We start from the raw sequence: 24,505 nt of genomic DNA on the forward strand, positions 1-24,505 counted from the left end.
CTCATGACAGTTTGTTCATTAGATTTAACTCAGGGCTACTATACTTTCTCAAAGCTCTACTGACTGTTATGGTGCTCTGAACACTCACAAGTGCATTTGAAATTAAATTTTTGACAACAATGAGGCCTTTTTAGTATAGTTAAATAAAATAAAAGCAAAAAAGAATCCCCCAAACCCAGTATATCCAGACACATAATTTTTAGGAGAAATAAGAAAGCATGCTAATTATTAACAACTTTAGTTAATTTCATATCAACTGAGGGCTTTTGAAAATACACTTTTCTTTCTTTTTTTTTTATACAAAAGGATTTATTGAAAATACATTTTTCTTATAAACTTTGGAGGGAGAGGTGGTGCACAAAATTATGTGCAAGAATAAATCATTAGAACCCCCTGTACTCTTTCCAGGCAATCCAACCAATGAAGAATCATCTTAATAAAATGATGGAAAGTCACAATTAAAAGGTGGGAGACACATAAAAATTTCAGAATTCAAAAACCTTTGTTATGCCATTTCATCCACCTTCTTCCTCAGCATGTCTTTTTACAGACTTGCTGACTTGGAGCCCTTTCAGTGTAGCAGGAAACTTACTCCTTCACAAACTAAAATACTCGATGTAAAATCATTCCTCACTACCTGCACATTGGGTACCCACAATGGAACTGGGTTCAAGCAGAAAAAGCTACATAAATAAAGCTAAAATTGCTCATGACATATTTCAAATCATGAGTATCTCAAATGAAAAATACATCAGAACCCACATCAGCATTTCTATCCCCACAGCTGAGCACACCCCATGGATCCAAGAATGGGGCACACACAAACTCTCATTCCAAGCAAATCAGCGTGAAGAGAGAAAACCTCTAAAAGAAAATAGAGGAAAGGATCTCTAAAGCCAGAAAACCATTACCAAGTCAGCAGAAGGGACTTGCCTGCAATAGACAACCCTCTTTCAATTAGGATTTTTCTATTTTCAAGGGTTTGGGAAATCCGAAACCCTTGAGAAAAACTCCAGTGTTTTCAAAGCAAAAGTTCTCCATTTTAGATATGCAGAATATGGCATTATTTGCAAGGCCTGGAATTCAGAGCAGAGGTGCAGAGGTTGTACGAGCAAAGCAAAGCTCCATGATGAAAATGTACAGTGACTTAAGTTCCTTGTTGATGAGAGATTGTATTTTTTTTTAATTCCAAACTCTTATTTTTAAGAATAACTTGGCACACTATTGAGTCCTAAGCATTTAAGAGCATCTCTTTTCAACCTAGCAAGTTGAAAACACAGGGGCAAGTTTGACTTAAGTTTATATGCCACTTGACACAGTTCTTTCCAGCTCAAAATAGTAATGTACTGAAAATGCTTCATGGACTAGACACACGGATTTTCTTTTTTATGACTCAAGATTATCATTCCCATTTTTTTAGATGAGAAAATGGGGCCTTAAATAAAGTATTGCTCGAGATAACACAATTAGTAAGCAACAGCAGTGAGGCTTGAACCCAAGTCTGTGAGCTAGCAAGTTTTCTCCCTAACCACACAATGCCTTCCTCCTTCCTAAGGAAGACAATGAATAATTTATTGTAATACCAAAAGGAATTAACTGGGAGGGTTAGGATTAGACAGAAGCCTTTAGGTTGTGGGATGATTAATTTGAGCAAAAAATAATTTATCTTAACCATCACAATTATCCTGTACTTAGCTATGGGTCAACTATAGATGCCCCCTGAGGTGGTGGGGAAGCCACAGTTTGAATTTACTCTGACTCCAGACAAGAAAAGCCCATGACTTAGAACATAAAGCTACCAAAGCTACTTGGTACTTTGGTAGAAGTACCAAAGCTACTTCTACTGAGCAGAAGTGGCCATCAAGATATGCAGACCAAACAGTAAGCAAAGGTGATACTCCTTAGGGAGATAGCTCCTCATTCTACCCTCCATGTAGATTGTTGGCAAGTCTGAACTAGGATCCTGGCTCTGCTCTTTGCAAGCTGTCTGACAAATCACTAAATTTCTTTGGACCACAGTTTCCCATCTATAAACTAAGCAGAACTAGAATATTACTACTATCTCAATGTGCAGGTTGGAATAGATGTTTAATGTCTACTGGTCCTATCACCTCATGGCACTTGCATCTCCTGTCACATCTGCTCCTTTAGAGGCCAGGCCCACTTAGATAAAGCTACCAGCCCAGTCTACTTTGCCAACTCTGAGCTCCATTCTTTCGCCCAATAGCATCAACCTTTGGCTCTAATTTCAAAACTGGTCCCTTTTAGTCATGACAATGTAGAATTTAGGAAAGCCTCAACAATCACATGTTATTAAATAAAGAATACGCTTTATAAACAAAGATAATGGAAGTTCTCACCAAATATTCTATAAATTAAATTCTACAGAACACTTTCACATTTTAAAGAATTAGAATATGTAAAATACCCAATATTAAAGCTACCTTGAACATTAATTTTTCTTCTAAGGAATACAGGATCCCTTTAAACACTTATACCTCCAAGATATCATTAAGATGATATGTAGCTACTATATATAAAATAACCAACAAGGACCTCCAGTATAGCACAGGGAACTATACTCAATATTTTGTCATGATCTATAAAGGAAAAGAACCTAAAAAAGTTATACATATATATGTATAACAATCATTTTGCTGTACATCCGAAACTAACACAACATTGTACATCAACTATACTTTAATAAAAAAAAAGATGATGCTTAGCATCTGCAAAATACTGAGGCTATGAAAGATGTAAGAGATTGGGCCAGAGCTATGCATCTCTAAGAGGTGACTTAGGAGACATAAAACAGGGAGACTCACTCCTATGTGGAGGCAGAACGTCAAACAGCCAGAGGCCGCATGGTTCACCAAGGAGGGACCATTGGAGGTGAGAATATGTAGAGTCCAGCGTCCCTCAACAAGCTTGCTAACTCCCCCAACCATAGCAATCCAGAACATTCTGAGTACGCCTGGAAGGGGGCAACTCTGAGCATTCAACTAGATAAGAATAAGAAGGAGGCAAAGGGTTCAAGTCTTCCGAGGAGGAGAGAAATGCCCCTGCTCCTGCCCTCCTTTTTACAGGAAATAAGCTGGACTGAGGACCCAGACCACTTGAAAGTGAGTCACTGCAGCCCTGATGATCTGGGCCCCTTGGATGTGAATGTGTGACAGTCTTGTGACCAGAGTTTCCAGCCTAAAGCGAATCCTCCTCCAGGACCCAGAAGTGATAGCATGAGTCAGAGCCGTGAAGAGGTCAACATCTGGGGCTTTGTGAGAACTGCATCTCCTCTCTGCCCCAGGGAACTCCATCCAAACTCTGTCCCAGGACATTCTATGTCTCCAGTTCCTTGAACAGGATTGCCTTCATCCCCTAGGGGACTCTACCCTCTAACTCAAGACCCAGCTTGCATCTGACTTCCTCCACAAAACCTGAGGCTCCTCTGGATGGGATTGTCTTATTGCTGTGACATTACAGTGTTTGTGTCCTCAGAGGCCGGGGAGGCCGGCTTCCATTTTCTTGAAATGTTCAGAGAAGAAAAAGCCAGTGAACAGAACAGACAGGAACAACCACCGTATCCATAGAGCTCAGGTTATCGAGAAGGGTGAGAAGGGCAGGTAGGACCTGGCTGCCCAGCTGGTGGGGGGGGGAGGACAGTCCAGGCGGGCAGTCAGCATGGGCGCATCAAGTGCCCACTGAGAAGTAACCAGAGATGAAGAAGCACGGGAGAGAAGGACGGGACAGAGGCAGTAGATGTAACGTGAGAACATACACTTTTGTGTTTCTTATGTTTCAGGCAGTGTGTGCCTTAGATGGATTATGAAATTAATTACCACAGGATCCCTCCTGAGATTAGGTACTAAAATCTCTACCTTACAGAGAAGGCAAAAGAAGCACTGAGAATTTAGGTAATTTTTTGGCAATCCATGTGATGAGAGATTTGAACACTTACGACGAACCCCAGGCCCCTACTGTTAATCACTTGATGATACCATTGATTATAAAGACAGGGTGGTATTTTATTGGTATGATTCTTTAAAAAACCATTTTTAATATGCACACTACTATATGTAAAATAGATAATCAACAAGGATCTACTGTATAGCACAGGGAACTCTACTCAATACTCTGCAATAACCTATATGGGATACGTATAACTGAATCACTTTGCTATACACCCAAAATTAAAACAACATTGTAAATCGACTATACCCTAATATAAAATAAAAGTTAAAAATAAATATATAATTTTAAAAGTGTTTTCATCTGGTATAATTAAAAAAAAAGAAGTTTACTGACTGGTTTTCAAAAAATTACATGATGGAGTGTGTTCAACACAACCTTTAAGTTCAGAGTGTTGTTAGGGACAATTTTACCACACAAGGCCTCTGATAATTCAGTGCACACCCCACGAGAGGCTTCCAAGAAATAGTAAGAGAACTTCCCTGGTTGTCCAGTGATTAAGACTCCAAGATCCCAATGCAGGAGGCATGGGTTTGATCCTTGGTCTGGCAATTGAGATCATGCATGCTGCAAGGCACAGCCAAAAAAAAAAAAGAACAAAAGATACTAAGAATTCCTCTGATTCTGAGATACTGTGGGGCCAAGGTGCCTGTAATTCACAAAAAGAAGGGCCTGCAAGGTCCAGTGAGGAAAGTGCAGAAATTCCCCTTAAAAGGCCCAGTAGAATTTTAGGTATGTATAAAGTATTTGGTGGAGTTTTGGGGTCTGGTGTGGAAAACCATCACCAAAATCCAAAATATGGCTCTAGATCATAAAATTTCTCTGATAGATTAATGTGAATTCTCCTAGACTCAGCGCAAAGCCATTTCCTCTTAGAAAGTAGCTGATTATCATCTGCTGACTATTAAGCTACGTGGTACTTAATATCCCTTTGGGGTTTTAGTACAGCCAAGTCAAATCCAGCTAGTATCCTGTAACCCTTTCTCGAGCAGCAACATCACTTCTGGCCATCTTCTGTAACCAATCTGTTGCATCTCACTGACCTTAGCCTGGCCCAGGGCTATGGTTCCTGAGTCCCAGAAAATCCTACCTCTTACAGGAATCCATAAATTTTCCAAAATAGAACAAACCTTTATTTTGCTTCCGGCAGTAGTTGGGCGCCCTTTCTTGTCAGCTTGCAGATTTTCTGGAAATAAAGACTTTATAAAAGGTCTGGAAAAAAAGAGAGACAATGGATTAGCAATCAGCAAGTACCTTGGGGGCTGGAACACCTTCTTCCATAGAGAAGTGAGAGTCATCCAGAAGCATAGAACCTTGACTACAGAACGGCCACCTGACTCAAAGCACAATCCATCAAGTTAAAGACTTAGAAAAAATAAAGCAGTGGACAAGAGGAACACAGAGAAGAATTCTAAGATAGAAGCATCTTGGAAAATAAAATTGGAAAAATAAAATTTTAAACTCTGCCTTTTATGTTTTCCCACCCACTATTACTGAGACACACCTCGGCAGCAGGACACATCAGAGGGGGCTGAGTGTGAGTTTGCTGAGTTAAATAAGATAGGCCGTAACACAGGAATGTGTATGAATTGTCCAAATTCAATGCAGATTCTGCTTTGCTCTAAAGCAGGGTTTCTCAAGCTTGGTGCTAAGGATACTTGGGATTGGATAATTCTGTGTTGGGACCCCAGAGGTGGGGGTGGGGGTGCTTTACATATCATGGGATGTTTCACAGTATCAGTGGCCTTTGCCCACTAGATGCCAATAGGCCACTCTTTCTACCATCCCTCCCTTCAAGCAAAAGACCCTGACGAACTGTGCTTTTGAGTATGAGCAATTTTAAGTGAAGCTAATTCACTAATGCTTTGCTGGCTGAATGTATCTTCGTTAGTAAGTGTAACTGAGCTGCATCTGTTGATATGCCTGCCTCAAAGGACACAGGGCAAGGACAATGTCTTAGTCAATGTAGTGTACCCAGTGTCTGGAACATAACCTCTACCTTGAACACAGTAGGTGCTCAATAAATACTTGCTGACTGACTGACTGATGGAATGAATGTGATCCATGTAAATTCCTCCTAAGTGACTTATTAGTAGTAGTAATAGTGCTAGTGGCTCAGTTGTGTGCAACTCTTTGCGACCCTGTGGACGTTAGCCTGCTAGGCTCCTCTGTCCATGGAATTCTCCAGGCAAGAATACTGGAGTGGGTTGCCATTTCCTTCTCCAGGGGATCTATCCGACCCAGGGATTGAACCCGGGTCTCCTGTATTGCATGCAGATTCTTTACCATCTGCGCCACCAGGGAAGCCCAAGTGACTTACTGGGCATCATGAATTTTCCAGGAAGTCTCCCCAGTAATAATCTACTTTAAACCTCACCAGACACAATTATAGATTTTTACAGCACATGTGTTTTCTAAACAATAGACCATGTCTACACGACACGAGTTTTAGATGGAAGCATCAATAGCTCTTGAAGTTGGCAGTAATTTTAATAATTAAAAAAAAATCTCTGAAAGCATGTCTGCACCTGATTATCATAAACCCCACAAGCCAGGATTTGTGGTTTACCTGACCTTTTAAGAGCAAATAGATTTCTATGTTTTGAATGAAGAAATCTCTGAAGTGAGGGGTGTGAGTGCCAAGGAAGTACAAGCCTGGGAAGATGCAGGCTGGGGAGAAGTGGAGGCTGGCAGGAGGAGAAGGGGATTAAACAGAGCAGAAATTTGAACTGTGGACAAAAATGAAACTCAATTTTGCTTTCATAGAAGACAGGCCCTTTCTAGAAAATAATCATGCTTGCAGCTGTTGATTAAAGCAGTTAACCCTGATATTATGATAGTTGAAGTAAGAGACTAAAAGGACACTATTACTTGGAGGAAGCTCTAAAACTTGTAAAAACTGGAAGACTGTGCAATATTGCATTTGCCTGGCATAGAGACGCTTGATCACGTAAATGACGCCTGACATCCATGACCCAGGACCATGGGGACCTTTGCAGGTAACAGGGAAGGAAAGGACATGGCAAAGCAGGTCCTGAGTGTTCCAGCAGCTTGCAGGGGGCGGGGAGCGGGGGTGTGGTGTTCCCACTGCTTCTATGACCACAGCTTAGTCAGGGTCTGGGGAGTTAAAATGGATCTCTGAGTGTCCTTCCCTGAGTTCTTGAGCCGTTTCTCAAGTGCTTTAGCAACTCATGTTAACTTGGGTGTAGCTAAGCCATCAGCATTTTTAAAAACTGAGCAACTGAGGAGAATTCTTAGGATGATATTCCAAGGGCCAAGTTTCACAGAACCAGACTATTCCACTCGTAGATTACATGGCTATCCCAACCCAGTCCCAGGATGGGCACTTCTTCTAGATAATACCATTGAACATGATGAAGCTGGAGACCCTGAAGGGCTTGTAGATGACACTTAGAATGTGGGGTGGGAAGTATTAAGGATAAGAGAGAGACTAAGATTGGGGGGATAACTATTTTAAGAAGTCAAATTGTCTAATGATAACTCCGACCCAACAGCACAAGGAAGCAAAATGCTGATCAGTCAAACATCACAAGTTTGTCCTAAAACTAAAAATCTGATCAAACCTCTGTGTCAGATAAGGTAAACACACTTACAGCTCACTGCTTTGCATAAGCTCGATCAGATCCATAAAAAGCACATCACGGTTCCGCTCACAAAAGCCATCCATGTCATAGGATACCTTACCAAGAATGGAAAGAAATCAAATTTTATCTTTTAACTATTTCATTGAACAAAACATCCAAGCCAGCATGGCTATCTTTCATGGAATATGTATATTTTCAGATGTAACAAATGGGCTTTCATCTCGATATGTCACATTAAGGCTGTGCATGTTTTACTTGCTAGATGACTTAGTTGGTGATGGTCTGGAGATGCTGATTGCATACACAATCCAAAAAATACATCACCAGGCCCCCAGCTCTCACAATTACATAGCCCTTCTTCTACAGATATACAGGTGTGTAAATAATACACTGAATTCTTTCCCTAAATTTTAGCTAAGATGGAATAAAATGAAACTGTGCACACTAATCCACTGCAGTGGGCCATGTCATCTGAGGCTTTTTGATTTCTCCTATGAATGGTGTTAGAGTTAGATCAATTTAGCTACAACCTCATGCTCAAGGATCCTCCCTGGTTAACAAGAGATTAATTGTGATGAAGATTGAGACCAGTGAATTTCCATAGTACTGTGAAGTCTCCAAATATCATGACCTCAGTTTACTTATCTGGGTATCACCAGCACCCACACAAAGCCTGGTAACGCAGTAACACCCAGTTCTCATGCATTTCATAAGAACAAACCCCTGGTCCTTATTTATACTCCCAAGGAAGACGGGCAAGTAAAAAAATGCAGGCTTGCATAAGAGGCAAGACGAAAGCTCATTCCTTCAGCAGTTAATATATATGCTGATTCATATTTACATTATATAAGGGCGATTCATGTTAAAAAATACACAGCAGTGTATACTATCTTTTGCTTGTCTCTCCAAATATTTCATAAGCCCCATGTTGCATGAATGAATGATGGATCAATAAAACACAGTGAGGCAGATAAAACTATATGGACACTTTTCAGTTGCCTCATGAGAAAACAGATTACATGCCCAAAGGCTTAACACAGGTAACTTCCCCTTTGTTGAAGCCCCGCTCCCTGGCCATACCTTCCCAGCATAATGGTGAATAATGAAGCCTTGGTTCCAGCTGTTGAAGTGCTCATGGTTCCCAATCTGCATCTGGAGTTTCTGGAGCAGCGTCTGGTCCGCCCCCTCACCCACCGCGTGCATCGTGGCACATACATCATCCAGAATGCTCATGATCCCAGGAGGGTTCTGATAGGACCAAGAAAGCAAAGCCCCAGTTCACTGACTGTTCTAAAACATACCATGTTCATTAGGACTTTCCTTAAGCAAGGAAACAGCTCCCGAGACTTAAGATACCATCTTGGAAGTCAGTCTTTCCCTTTGAGGAAGGATGCTATTAGTAATCCCAAATGGGAGCCACCTCTTAGATCTAACGATGGAACAAAGTCCATTTTCAAAAAGAAAAGTTTAATTTCCCAAAGTTCTATTCAAAGTCACACACAGAAAGATCATTACCTGCTCACTTTTATTGTACTAAGTTGATTTTTAAAACTCTGAAGAAAGCCATTTTTCTTTGATCCTAATTCATTTCTTAATGTTTGTTTTCAGCTTGTTATCCATATAGACATGGATAATACATACTGGACACATTCTATCATATATCACTTTTTCTGCATAGCACTAGTTTATAAATAATCCTCCTGTTTTATACAGTCTTTATACTTATTATTTTGATTGCTATGTTTCCTTGTTCTTGTATGCTATAATTTATTTAAGGACTGAATTCTCTATGAATGGTTTTACCATTGCCAGTTTGGGACTTTTATAAAAAACAAAACAAAATAGTACTGTACAGATCTGTCTATGCCCCTTTATTTTCTTTTGAATAATTTCTAGGGCTAAAGTCCTAGAAGTTGTATAAATGGTCTGGAAGGCAGGGCCAATTTTGTATCTCTTCATACACTATACCATCAACATAAGTGATAACTGTCTCTTTTTAAAATTCAGTAACAACTTCCATTCATAAATTGATAATGTACTTATATACACATGTATATATTAACTGTAAGAATAAAACCCTGTTTTCATGCATATACATAAAAGCAAAATAAATGTAATTGCTAAAACTCTCTGCATCGAGGATTTCCCTGGTGGTCCAGTGGCTGACTCCACACTCCCAGTGCAGGGGGCCTGGGTTCAATCCCTGGTCAGGGAACTCGATCCCACATACCACAACAAAACCCAGGCACAGCCAAATAAGCAAACAAAAAACCTCTCTTCAATCAGAGTTCTCACTCTCTCTATTCTAACACAATGACAGAGAGAACAAAAAGTCACTTAGTGTAAACCTGTGAACAGTGAAGAGACACACCAGACCAATACTTACAACTTTGTTCTCAATGAGGTCACATACGACTTTGTTATTAAAGTAATCGATGGGTGTCCATCTAATGCCTTCTTGCACATACTCTTCCTATAGGACAGAAAGCAGGAATTCTCATTATGACTCAGTGAAGACCAGCTAGAGTTCAGCACAGATGGATATCACAGGCACATAAATCATCAGGAAAGAAAAACCTGGATCCCTCCCATAAAAACTAGCAATACTAATATTTTCTAAGAGGAAGAGGAAAAGAGAATTTCATTGCTTGGTAATTTTTATGTTTGGTTAGAACCATATAAAATTGCTTCCTTACAATTGTTTTTGACATACAAAGATGGCAATTAAAAATGGCTTAACCCATAGGTCCAGTTATGAAATAATCTCTTTGAACCTAACATAGAACAGAAGTACAGATTAGCATCTAGGTACTTAAAAGGAAGGCCCCTCATTCAGGTCAGTTGCTCATTAAACATCATGAACACCATCACACTCTGCTGGTTTCCCTCGTTCCTCATCAGTCTTGCTTTGTTAGCATCCAGTGCTGGCTCTCCCCTCCACCCCCTGATCTTTATATGATGGGGGCTCTCAGGGCTCAATTTCCCAGCCTTATTTTCTCAACCTTTTCTCTCTAGGTAATTCCAATCAACTCCGTGGCTTAAAATAATACCTATAGGCTATGACACCTGAAAGTGTTTCTCTAGTCTAGACTGGCCCCCTGAGTTCCAGAGTCACATTTTTTTTTTCACATACTGGAATTTCCACTCAGGGATAACAGGCCTCTCATATCTACCACATTCAGCAGTGCTCTGGCCCTACATCCCTCCACTGTCTCCAACCAACTGCTCTCCTCATCATCTTACCATTCAGTAAACAGTCTCCCCACTGGTCCTGTTATTCAAGCTGCAATCAAGATAAAATCATCTGCGACTCCTCTTTCCTCAGCTAATTATGTTGAGAGCAAGTCACACTGACTCATTCTGCAAAATATAAACCCAATCTGATCCCCTCTCACCATGTCCCCACCTCTACTGTAGCTGTCACTGTCTACGCCTCACCATTCCTGCTTAGTCTCCCCGGGAGTCTGCTTTTGAAACTTCTACTCTTGTTTGTCCTCCCCTGCCTCAGCCTGCCCTGTCTAAGTGCACAGAGTCAAAGCCAACTGGTCAAAAACAAATCAGATGGCATCACACTCCACTGAAAATCCTCCAATGGCTTCCCATCATTCTTACTCTGAAGTCTTGGCCGTGCCCTACAAAGTTCCTCTGTGACTCAACCTCTGCCTTCTCCCATCTCAGTCTCTACCACGTCCACTCTTGGGGTTTGGCTCTAGCTACTCTGAGGAGTGGAAGAATTCCAGGGCAGAGTTTTCTATGAAAACTATTCATCACTGGTGTTCCTAAGCAGACACATGAACACTTCCATGAAGAAGCATTCTTCAAACAACCTCGAATATGTGCAGTGGGTTGAATGTGTCCCCCAAGATTTTGTGTCCATCTAGAACCCCAAAATGTCAGGAAATAGGATATCTAGAGATATAATTAGCTAAGAATCTCATAATGAAATTATCATGGATTTAGGGTGATCCCTAAATCCAAAGACTGGTGTCTTTGTAAGAGAAGAGAGAGTGAGATTTGGACACAGAGAGAAAATGGACACATGAAGACACAGACAGAGGCTGAAGGCATGCTGCCCAAAGGCAAGGAATGCCAGGAGCACCTTGAGCTGCAAGAGGCAAGGAAGAATTTCCCCTATAGCCTCTGGAAAGAGTGCTACCCTAGCAACATCTTGAGTTTGAATTCTGGCCGCCTGGATTGGGAGAGAAAGAAATATCTATTGTTTTAAGCTATCTGGTTGGTCGTACCTTATAGCAATCTAAGAAATAAAAAAACAGTAGGCACCAGAATAAAAGGGAACTTGTACTGGACTTTCAGTAGGTAGTATAAACAAGATAAGTAACCTCAAGTCAGAATTTAAATACCAGCTTTGTTAAAGACACATTTATTTTTATGTTAGATTGGGAGCAGAGCAAATCCGAGAAAACCAAGTTTTCCTTTGGAACACAGTATATGCCACAGGCAATTGGGGTTGGAATAGGTTTCCATTTCCACTTGGTCAACGAGTCATAGAGTAGTAAAAACAACCAGTCATAAGTCCAACTTCACAGCATCATTTACTTACAGAGAAAGAAAATGTAGCAGATGGTGTTTATACTTCAGACTAAAATGTCACAGTGGCATATGGTTTTTCTGCCTGACTCTATTAAGTACATTTTCTAATAAAAAAACTATAGTATGAACCTATTACCAAAAGAGAGAGATCTATACCCTTCGAAACAAATTAGATACAGAAGAAGATGAAGGAAGAGGGACTACTCACCTGTTCTGCCTTTAATGTGAGTTCAATAAAAATCTGCTGTAATTTTTCATTAACAAAGTTGATACAAAACTGTTCAAAGCCATTTTTCTGAAGAAAAGAAAAAGACAAAGTGTTACTTTTATGTACTTGTTTCTGCAAAATCATTTTAAAGTCACTTCTTGAGTGATTTAGTGAAAAAGCTTAACAGAAATGTTGGCGGCATCAGTAGAAACAGCATAGTTTATATTTAGGAGATACTAATTTAGTATAGGTACATGAAGAACTCAAAAAGGCAAAAGTGAGCCACAATGATTTTTTTTTTTCATTGCCTAGAATTATTTCTTTCAAGCCAGGTAAAAAGCATTACCCTTCTTTGTCTTTAATTACTCAAGCTGGTCTTACCTGAAATATTTCAAAGCCATAGATGTCTAGGACGCCAATGTTGTATTCCTGGTGGTCCTTCTCCATTGCTTTGTTGATAGACTAGAAGAAAGTAACCAGCATGGTAATTAACTCCTTTCATAGTCATATTAAAAATGGGCATGCATGGGGATAAGAAAAGCAGATACTACTGCCTATGGAAATGGAAGCAGACAAGAAGACAGATGAATTGCCCCTTAAAAAAGGCCTCAGTGCAATGTCAAATTTGTGGGAAAACCACCAGAATCTTAAAAAAAAAAAAAAGTAGCATGGTAGAAAAAACAACTTTGCTTCATGATGAAAATCATTCATTTCTGGCAGAACTAGTTTTTCTCAGGAAGTCTTGAGAATTAGAAGAAAATATCATCTTGGATGACTGAAGCAAAACCTGTTTCACAAAAAGAACCAATATTGCAGGATTTGTAAATATTCTTTCCATTAACCCCATCCAGTATAGGCATACATAAGAGACACCGTGGGTTTGGTTCCAGACCACTGCAATACTGCAAATATCACAAACAGTGAGTCATACCTTTTTTTTGTTTGTTTCCAATGCATATAAAAGATGCTTATACTATACTGTATGTAGTTTATTAAGTGCAGTCTTTTAAGTAGCATTACATATAAAAAAAGTACATACTTTAATTAAAAATTACTTTATTGCTAAAAAAAAAAAAAGCTAGCACCCGAGCCTTTGGCAAGTCATAGCAGTAACATCAAAGATCACTGATCACAGAGCACCATCACAAATATAATAACGAAAAAGTTTGAAACATCTCAGTCGTGTCTGACTCTTTGCGACCCCAAGGACTGCAGCTTACCAGGCTCCTCCGTCCATGGGATTTTCCAGACAAGAGTACTGGAGTGGGTTGCCATTTCCTTCTCCAGGGTATCTTCCCAACCCAGGGATTGAACCTGGGTCTCCTGCATTGTAAGCAGACGCTTTACCGTCTGAGCTACCAGGGAAGCCCTAGCAAGTCATAGTAGTAACATCAAAAATCACTGATCACAGAGCATCATCACAAATATAATAATGAGTTTGAAATATTGCCAGAATTACCGAGATGTGACAGAGACATGAAATGAACAAATGTTGTCAGAAAAGTGGCACTGATAGGTTTGTTCAACAGAGTTGCCACAAACCTTCAGTTTGTAAAAAAAAACAAGTATCTACAAAGCATAATAAAACAAGGTATGCCCTGTAGTCAGTTAATGATCATCTAACATAATATGGCAGGAAATGTCAACAAGACAGTCTTTATTCTTAGAGGCAACTGTGGACAGTAATGCCATTAATTAGTATTAAAGCAATGTTAATGAAAAGCAACTTTACATGGATTCAACATTCACCAGGCTTTGGGAAGGGCTTCCCAAGTGTTGTTTCATTTAGTTCTCGCTACAATCCTCTTAATGACACTGATAACATCATAATGTATAAAACCACACTGGATAAGAGGAAGGGTCTGGAATTCAATTTAAGTAGTATGATGATTATATCTGTGTTCTTGACCACTGTGAAAAGAGATGTGTTATCAACGAAACAGACAATGTTAGGAGGCGGGTGTAGGTTAGAGGGGGTCAGTCAGGCCTGCAGGGGAGGGAGGAATGTAAGAGAAAAATTCCTGGGGGTTGAGAATAACTGGAGGAATTTTTAAGTACCAGAGTTGTTTTCCAGGCAAAGAAAATGACATTCATCTTTTATCAGCCAACAGGTAATGATGTATAGCACTTAGCCCAGTGCCTGGCACAGACTCAGGGCTTAATAAATGTCAGCTCCAATTAGTATCACTTATACAGGGCATCTGCCCCATTACACCACACCATCAAGGGAAGACAGAAAGGAAATAAAGTGGGAAGGCCAGCACTGGAAGGTTCACTGAACAGAGACAAGAGATGTAGGTTCTAATCCCAGTTCATTACAATCCTCCTGCTGAATGGCCTTGGGTGAAATCACCAATTCTTGGGCTAAGATTCCCTTGTCAGTATAATGATGGGCCTGGACAAGTTAAAAGCATGACTAATGTTTTGTATAACCCTGACCTTTCTAAGCAATCTTATCATTAATATAACCATAAGAAGTACACAGAATATTTACCCTACCCTGCTCTGACCTACTCAACCCTAAACACACCCAACAATACTTTAAGCCTTACAGATGTTGCCTGGAGTGAAACACAGACTTTCTGGACCTAATGGCCAGCCTGTTGTCCGTTGACTGGGGTTCCCCTGGGGTTCTTTCTGGCTGAAATATATAAAAGGTAGAGGAGTGAAATAGCTGGAGCTCTGCCAAATTACCTGGGTTTAAGTCCTAGGTTTATCACTTAATAGTGGTGTGACCTTCGGGAAGTTCCCGAACCCCTCTGTGCCTCAGAGTTAGCTTATATGTTTAATAAAGATAATAATACCTATGTCACAGAGTTGTTATAAGAATTATTTTTTTTCTAAAATACTTAGACCAGTATCCGGCATGTAGTAAGTGCTATATAAGTGCCTGCTATTATTATTCTAACCATTTACAAGCTACAGTGATTAACACAGACTATCACTGTCAGTGGCAGTGCTGAGAGACTACTTTTCAGAATCTATAAGTTATATACATATATAAATATGTATGTATATGCATATTTAGATATAATATCTGTATGGTTACACCATCATTTTAAAAGTCTGTGGTAGTTTAAAAAATACGTCCAAAAAGTCTTTGACACTCCTCTCCTCCCAAAATTGGAAATTAAATCCTCTGCTCTTAACTGTGGGCTGTCCTTAGTGACTTGTTTCTAATGAACAGAAGCTGACAGAGTGGCAATATTTGAGTCCAAGATTAGGACATCAAAATCTTTGCAGCTTCTTCCTTGCTCTTTCTCTTACTCATTCTAGGGGAAATCAACTCCCATGTTGTGAGGATATTCAAGCAGCTCCAAAAAAGACGCCCATGTAGCAAGGAACTGAGGCATCCTGCCAATAGACATATGAAGACGCCATCTTGGAACCAGATTCTCCAACCCTCGTCAAGCCCTGTAGTTCTAATCAGCATCTTTTTGCCCTCTCATCTCTGAGCCAGAACCACCAAACTAAGTCACCTCCAAATAGCTGACCCACAGAAACTGTGAAAAAATAAATGCTTACTATTTTAAGCCACTAAGTTTTGGGTTAATTTGTAACATAACAATAGATGACAAATACAAAATTCTAAACCTTTAAGCTGAAAGATTTACGACAGTGGGCCTCCCCTTTTTCTGGTCTGTAGTTCTGGCTTTACTAAATATTTTGTCCACAAAAAGCTGTTACCATATTTTTTTGCTGGACAATACTAGAAGTAAAAGTGGAAAAGTAAAAAATGGTTCCAGTGTGAGGATAAAACATGGAGGAGTAAAGTGATGATCACATAAGGAATGAGCCAAAACGTGAAAACAAACCTCTGAGATGTTTTACTCTTTACATGACATTAGAATATGAAGCCCCAACAATGTCAATCTGTGTTTACTTACATCTACCAAGAAATCAAAGACCCGGGAATGCAGGGCCTTGGCAAGTGCATCCCTGGTGTAACAGGCTTGCTCTACGTTGAGGGTCACATGGATAGACTCTGACTTGCCTCCCCACTTGCTGTCCATCTGTCGGCTTGTTAGTTTTTCTTTCAACCGGTCCTGGTTGATCCCCAGGAGATAGGCAGGAAAAGCCAAAACTACACAAAACAAAACAAAAACATGACTGTCTTTCAGATTTTTAACAATTCCTCTCACAAATACATGAAGACATGTGTGTGCACACATGCAAGATACCAACCATCATTAGCCTCCAAGATCTTTCACTGTAATGAAGACTGCTTATCAGAGATCTCACACACATCCATCCATTTTAACTTTTCCCAATTTTTCTATTACATGAGTCAATTCCTATGATGACCGAGACTTTCAATAATACAAATCAGGGATCCAAGAAGGGTGGCAAATCAACCCCCCTCTACTGAGATCACAGCCAAATGCCTAAAATGGACATCTTTCCAAGTCTGCAGCAAGACAGCCCGGAAGGAACTAAATGAAGAAACATTTTTTTGGCTCGAAATACTGTTTTTCTTCCTTTTAGGTACAGTGTTTTCATAGAATCATCATTCCCAGCTTGAAGCACCTGATTCCATCAAACTTATAATGATAACAAATGACATAGTTATTGAGTACTTACCATGTGTTGGGTTACTAAAGACAGAAGACAGGATATAAAATACTTAAGAAATCTTGAAGACAATTTAGATGGGGCAAAGATAGTTTACCAAATAAAGAAGCCTACAAAAAGCTGAGTATGTGACATGGACAGGCAATAAAATCCCTGGAGGAACTTAGGACAGAGAGATATTACTGTTTGCTGGGGTGGTCAAGGAAGATGTGGGATTTGGTGGGGGGAAGGTGAGGGGCTAAAAGGCTGAACAGGGTTTGCACAAATGCAGAGGAAGAAAGAAGAGGGAGAGAGGGGAGTGGGATGTGCAAAGGCAAGGACCCTGGGTAGGGGAGACACGGCTGAGGTGAAAACTGGCTGGAGATGAAGGTCAAGATAGGTGATTAAAAGATTAGGATGAATTCTGACGGTGGAATTGAATGGTAGGGGATATTTGGTCTGGAGTCAAAGGGGGCCTGGATGGCTTCTAGAGACACATGTTACCAGATTTCCCTGGGGCAGAGTACAAGCGATGGAGGGGACTGTAGTAGTCATACCACAGAACAAACATCCCATACTAAGGACATACTAAGGCACAGCTTGTGGCCTTCAGATAGAAAAGGTGAGGTTCTCACAGCTCAGTAAATTGTCTCAAGCCAAGAAACTCACCAAGAGGGGGCCCAGAGATACAAACAGGTTTTCTTGACTTTTTGGTCGAAATACTCTAATATGAATAAATGACAAGCATGAGATTCCTGGACGTGAAAGAATGCTCAGATTTTTTCCAGTACTAATGAAAGATTTTTATGAACAGAAATCAAAATTCTGGACTTGGATATGAATTCTCTTTTTCTTCATAAAGTTTTGCCAAAATTCTCTGATAAAGGAATTTTTATTAAAGACCTTATGATAATGCTCAAAAATCATAAAGCTCCCAATAAAGATAATCTGTTTGAGTTTCACAGATGGTATTGGAATGTAACAGGCTGACATTTCTCAGTATATACCTTCCAATGAGATTAAGTCAGTGAAAGCAAAGCATTTTGAAAAAGTGCAATGCTAGAACAAGGTATTTATCATCTATGTGACTGTTGCACAGAAATGCTCTGACGGGGAGAGGGCTTCCTTTTTCAAAGGGCATGTGAACAAAATTAAACACGCTAATTTGCCAATGGCCAGTTTCCTTTAAGTTTAGTTTCACCACACATATGTTTAGGAATCTGGATGTGTCTTCTGCCAAAATGAAAATTACCTTGCACAGAACAAGGACATAAGATGCCTGTAAATCACATGTGCAGCTTTGTGTGAGAATCAAAAGACACTTAGCGAGGAGGTCTTCATGAAGGAGAAACTACAGTGTTGGTTATTATCACTCTCACCAGGCAGATAACACATAGATGAAACATGGGCTTCTCCCAAGCCCCCAACCATGCTAAACTAGGGACACAGTTAAAATGGTTGGTAAAAATGTTTATGGCATTACCATTACAGCCACAGCTAAAGAAATAAAACAATATGGCATAAGTCCTAGGCTCCTTGAGATGAAATAGACAAGACTGACAAGAAAACAATATCCTTCCAGGCCTCGTATTTCTTCAGTAGAACAGGGCAAAAGTGAAGGACCCCAGGCATTCGAAAAACAAGGCAGGGAGTTTTGGTCAAGAATCAGAGTCACAAGCTTAGGGACACAGCTGAGAAGTCTAGAGAGGAAATCTAGTACTTGTTTTTCCAAAATATGCTTGCCATGTTTTTCAAGTATAGTATCTTCTTCTACGGCTTCCCTGGTGCTGAAACTGTAGGGCTGCTCATATTGATTTCATTCCGGCTATGAATTTCTATGAAGGTGTATGCAAGAATGGCTGGATAGGAGCGGCAGTTTGGAAGTTCAGGGGCTGGGGGAATGGGTTGGGAAAGAGAGAGCAAGGAGGAAGCACTGATTAATTTTAAAAATGCTGACATAACTCTGGTAGAGTTAAACAGAATTATGCAGGGCATAAAAGAACCCGCTAGAAAAGAATGTTTTAGCACATTTTGATAATGAGGATAGATTTCTACTACTGCATTCAAGTGTAAAGCAAAGTTGGATTGAATTTTTCCATTTAAGTATAGGGAATAGAGAGAAACCAAAAAGATGTAGCAAAACAAAACTCCCTGTTACAAATTTAAAAGAAATGGCAAAGTAAATGTGGTTTGTCAACCTTGGGAGTTGAGGGTCTGTGCTTTCTAACCTACTGATAATAGGCAAAGAAGGGGCACTGTTAGTCTACGCCTGTGGTTACTTAAGTAGTATTTTTATTTCCTTCAACAAAGTTCTTAAGCTAATTTGCAATTAATATTCTGCTTTAGAAGACCAGTTACAAAGTCTTAACAATTTTTTTTCTACAATACAATAGCTAAGAAAAGTCTGCTTTCTTCCTTTATAAAAACATTGGCTAAGCCTTCCCTCTATAACTGTATTCCATATATTAAAGTCAAATATGAGGAAGATAACACAAACCAGCTTATTCACTTTAAGTAATTGGAAGAGTAACAGGAAACCATCTTTATGTCCACCAACAGATGATGGGTTCAATAAACTAAAGTACAGTCAGGCAGTGGAATGCTAATGCAGCTTTGAGAAGGATGGGGTTTCCTCATTTTCAGCAATGTGGATGGACCTAGAGATTGTCATACTGTGTGAAATAAGTCAGCCAGAGAAAGACAAATATATGATATTGCTTATATATGGAATCTCAAGAAAAGGGTACAAATTACAAAATTAGAAACAGAGTTACAGATACAGAGGACAAACTTATGGTCACCAGGGAATAAGAGAGGGGGAAAGATAAACTGGGAGATTGGGATGGACATATACACATTACTACACAGAGAACAGAACCAATCGGAACCTACTGTGTAGCACAGGGAGGTCTACTCTGTAATGACCTATACAGGAAAAGAATCTAAAAAAGAGTGGACATGTGTAGGCATGACTGATTCACTCTGCTGTACACTTGAAACTAACACATTGTAAATCAATTATAAAACAAATATATATATATATATATTTTATATATATATATATATATTTTAAATGAAGCTTCTTAATGAATTGCTATAGAATAATCTCCAAGATACAATGTGGAAGGAAAAATCAACTGTAGAGCATGTTATAAACTCCCACTAAAATAGAATAGTAGGGGAAAAAAGAAGAGATATGAGCAGTTTCTTAGGAGCACAATATTCCCCTGAAAGGAATACAGCAGATTGGAAACAGTGGTTCCTACTACAGAGGCGAATAGTGAAAGTGAAAGTGAAAGTCGCTCAGTCGTGTCTGACTCTTTTCAACTCCACAGACTATACAGTCCATGGAATTCTCCAGGCCAGAATACTGGAGTGGGTAGCCTTTCCCTTCTCCAGGGGATCTTCCCAACCCAGGGATTGAACCCAGGTCTCCCGCATTGCAGGCAGATTCTGACTAGCAAATGGGTAGATGTGAGACCTGTGATCATGTACTACCCTGAACCATGTTTAGGTATTACCAACTGGAAGAAAACAATATGACTGGGAGAAGGACCTATTTCTCTGTTAAAGCTCTTTGGCTTCAAGCATAGCCTTCTCTGATGGCAATAGCCCCACACCACTTTCAATCAGGGGATCTCACGGCAGTTGCCAATCTTGGGTTTTATCCAGTTGGCTGAGGAGGCTTCTTGGCTCAAGCAGCCAGGAAAATACTTGCTGTGTCAAAGCCATGACCTTTTCCTCCAGCCTAAAGGGTCAGTAAAGGATTATAAGAAAGCAAGAGAATTCCAATGTACGTCTATAGAAACTCTCAAGAAATCGGAAAGGTCAGTGTTGAAAGGCAAGTGTTCATGACCCTCCTGGACACATACATGCATTTGTTAAATGTGAAGGATAAAGCACATAAAGTATGAAAACATAGTTATTATTATTGGGTTGTGCTTCTAGACTTTATGGATACACTGTGCATTTACTGTTTTCCACCCCACTCCCTTCCCTGGTAAACATAATTCATGTTTCTCCTTATCAGACAGACATCTAAAGTTAGCAGAACTTCCCTCTTTTATCACCAAAGAGAACAAAAATATAAAAAAAGAACCTTATTTGGAATGGAAAGAGCCTCACTGCACTGTCAGCAATGAGTAGGATACTATTTATTACTGGGCATCTAAATTTATCATCTTGGAAGAATGCTGAGAAAGGAAGAAACGTCTTCCTGGGTGGTTAAAGGATGTGTGGGTTCTGAGAGCAGCCTGGAAAGCTGACCGATGACAAAGAGGCTAAAGTCACACGCCTCAGCGGCTGTAACACAGCGGCATACACAGAACCAGGAGTGCGCCTCAGCAGGGCGCACCTGATTCCTTCTCGAAGGGTAAAAGCAATCGTTTAGGTCTTCTGACTGCTGCAGAGGGGCCATTAAAGACATCATCAGCAAGATCGACACAACAGTGTCCATTCCCCCCCACCTTTGTTTTCAGAAACCCAATCTAATCCAACCCACGGGGCAACTTACCAACCTGTGAGCTATCCATATTTACTTACATCCTGAGAGAAACTTCAGGTGACTATTAACCCTAAAGATCAGTTACAGAAAAGATTTTTAGTAGGAAACAATTCTAATTCTCATTAAGGATCACTTTATTTTTAAACCTACATGTAAAATTCTGCCAGGTTTCCCCAAGGTTAAAGATAAACCAGAATAACTTCATCAGTGGTCCCTAGGTTGGGTGCACAGAAGAGGCAGAGACTCTCATGAGGCCTTTCAGTTCTGCCACAGCAAGACATGCCAGTCTTCTCAGCCTCTCTTCCCCAAAAACCCAAAGTATAGGAAAGTTATGAGTTATTCTGATCAGAACTAAACACTGTATCCCCTCATTTGGCAACCGTGTGCCCAGATCACTCACACTCTTCGCTCTCCACGGCCGCATAATTGCCAACTTCCTTGAAGCTGATGTTTCCCAGGTGGAGAATCCCCGCCACTATCTGTAGCACCAGTGCCTGCTCCTCCGCAAAGATCCCAATCACGTTCATGGCATGCTGGAAGAGGGGAGAGAAACGGCCCAGACAAGTCGGTCACCAGCTATGGAAGCATATCAGAAAGAGACCAAAGCTTGGATGGGGTTGCAGTTACACCTGGCTTAGTCTGCAACGGTAGCTGGAAGTCACCATAAGACAATTTCACTGACCAATGCCCTCTCACATGTTCAAGTCTCAACACGGTGCTGGAAAGGCAGTTTAGTCTTAAAATATCTTTTTTGTGGTTTGGTCACTCAGTCATGCCCAACTCTTCTGTGACTCCATGGACTGTAACCCACCAGGCTCCTCAGTCTCTGGGATGCTCTAGGCAGGAATACTAGAGTGGGTTGCCATTTCCTTCTCCACGGGATCTTTCTGACCCAGGGATTGACCCACGTCTTCTGCATTGCAGGCAGATTCTATATCACTGAGCCACCGGGGGAGCCCAATAAATAACCTGCCCAATGTGAACATGTAATCGTCTAGAAATACATGTGAGAAGGCTCTGGAGGAAAGATATTCAGATGCAGAGGCAGCTGCCCAGTCAACAAGTCTGTTCTTGTCTCTTAATTTTTCCTTGTTGCCACCCTCTCCCTCTAAGGGCACCAGTGCTGCTTTCCAGCCACTCCAAACTCTCACAGATTTTTCTCTTCACTGGGAGGGCTGAGAATAAATTGTACTTGCAAAAGAATCTTGAAAAATTCCAGGAAAACCAAATAGAAGCATCATTAGAAGAGCTTTGTTTCTGAGATCCACTAAATTCAAATAAAAGGAGATGAAAGGCCTGAGTCTTAGACACCCATATCTTAAGGGGGCTCTTTTCTAAGACCGCTTCAGGCCTGTCTGCACGTTTTCTCCCACCTCCTCTGAGGCCACGTGGCCCCTTGATGCCACCTTCTTTCCTGACACCTGGGACACAGTCTGCCCCTTTCAAGCACAAATGTCAGCCCCCCTGCCACAGGAAACTGTACCTCCAATTGCCCATTCAGTTTTCCCACTTGGTTTTGGATCCGGGCTGAGGGATGAGCCAGGCTGGGACCTAACTTAAAGGACAGCGGTGATGCAGTTCCTTGAGGCTAAATGGGTGAATAGTCCACCTCTAGAACGTTCTATTTTTTATTTTAAAAATTTCTTTTGGCAGCACCACATGGCATGTGGGCTGTTCATTCCCTGACCAGGTTTTAAACATGTGCCCCCTGCAGTGGAAGCATGGAGTCTTAACCACTGGACCACCAGGGAGATCCCAGAAAGTTCTAGATTGATTGAGTTAGTAAGTTGTTTCCGCAAGGATGTGAACCCTCAATAATCTACCTGAATTCACAGTGTGTACCAAAATGTATACACAATGTGAGAAGAATGGAGTTGGGCTTGCCCTCTGACCTGCAAATACTGAGGTGGAGATGAGATCGAAGGTGTTCTAAGATTCCTAAACCTGATTTTTTTTTTTTTAATATTTATTTGGCTGTATTGGGTCTTAGTTGTGGCATGTGGGATGTAGTCCCCTGACCAGGGATTGAACCTGGGCTCCCTGCATTGGGAACCTGGAGTTTTAACCACTGGACCACAAGGTAAGTCCCTCTAAACCTGATTAAGATCATAATTTTTGGTTTGTCTTTGTAAGGAAACAGCTCAACAACTGTGTAAGCTTTCAGCAAACAGGTATGGTAAACGCATTACTGAAAATAGTTTTTATGTGAATCAGAACACCTAGAGGGGGGTAATGACGAACTTTTTTATTACCCATGTTTAATCATTAAGTAGTCCTCTGGCAACTAGGCTGATGGCTATTTAAGGGTGTTTACACGTGTGTTTTAAGAAATGGAGTGCTTCCAGCAGAGAGAGGTGATGTTTCAGGTTGCTCTTTGCTTTGTTCACCTCCCCTGCCCTTTCTGCCATAGACAACACCTGGTCTAGATGTCAGATTGTGCCCAGCCTGCACCAGCACTTACCAGAGTTTCTTGAAACTCCTTCTTGTCATCAATGCCATCCACCTTGTAAGATCCCGAGAGGCTCAGGTAGTAATAATAGTCCATGGTGGTGATGCCCAGGCCATGCTTCTGCTCTGGGGAGGCGCCCTCAATAAGCTGGAGCAAGAGAAAGTGGCAAGTGTGTGGTGGAGCCTATGGATCAGGCAAAGGTACCACACGAGTCCCACGACCACCCACCACCCCTGGAGTCCAGGCGATCAGACCTTCTACCCCTGCTTCCTAAATGGATGGATGCTCCTGGTCTCAAAAATATGAAGGGGCTTCAGAATATCTGCTCTCTGTGTAGTAGCCCTAAATCATCTCTGCAAATTCTAGTTCTTAACTCTGATTAGACCTGCAAGGACTGAGAATTTTCCCTTATCTGACACACAGAACTGTGCAGTTACACTAGTGAGATCCCTTGGAACAGTGGAGAGCAAGCTAGATTATAACTACTTTGTTCCTGCTCAACTTGCACATGGCTCTTTTTTTATTTTTGGTGGAGTCCAACTCTTATTTTTTATTTTGTTAGTCGGAGTATATTTGTTTTACAACCTTGTGTTAGCTTTTTTGTACAACAGTGTGAGTCAGTATACAAGGCTTTTTAAAGGGCAGCTGGACTCTCGATGCTTCTCACAGCA

The 24,505-nt window shown here is 40.7% G+C and overlaps 1 protein-coding gene and 1 non-coding gene across 2 annotated transcripts in view; both read right to left on the reverse strand.

The window, feature by feature from the left end:
* Nucleotides 1-24,505, reverse strand: part of MYO1E (myosin IE) — a 212,954-nt gene that overhangs the window by 52,500 nt on the left and 135,949 nt on the right. The window contains exons 8-16 of the mRNA XM_043918799.1: nucleotides 23,847-23,981; nucleotides 21,786-21,918; nucleotides 16,218-16,414; nucleotides 12,712-12,792; nucleotides 12,331-12,417; nucleotides 9,958-10,044; nucleotides 8,652-8,819; nucleotides 7,581-7,666; nucleotides 5,097-5,178 (exon numbers count right to left, since the gene is read on the reverse strand). Coding sequence (XP_043774734.1) covers nucleotides 5,097-5,178; nucleotides 7,581-7,666; nucleotides 8,652-8,819; nucleotides 9,958-10,044; nucleotides 12,331-12,417; nucleotides 12,712-12,792; nucleotides 16,218-16,414; nucleotides 21,786-21,918; nucleotides 23,847-23,981 — 1,056 coding nt within the window. The remainder of the gene's footprint in view (nucleotides 1-5,096; nucleotides 5,179-7,580; nucleotides 7,667-8,651; nucleotides 8,820-9,957; nucleotides 10,045-12,330; nucleotides 12,418-12,711; nucleotides 12,793-16,217; nucleotides 16,415-21,785; nucleotides 21,919-23,846; nucleotides 23,982-24,505) is intronic.
* On the reverse strand, nucleotides 13,624-13,695 carry TRNAC-ACA. Its single transcript has one exon. It is a non-coding gene; the product is annotated as a tRNA-Cys (tRNA).

This window comes from Cervus elaphus, chromosome 12, assembly GCF_910594005.1.
Source record: "Cervus elaphus chromosome 12, mCerEla1.1, whole genome shotgun sequence".
Classification (NCBI taxonomy): Eukaryota; Metazoa; Chordata; class Mammalia; order Artiodactyla; family Cervidae; genus Cervus; species Cervus elaphus.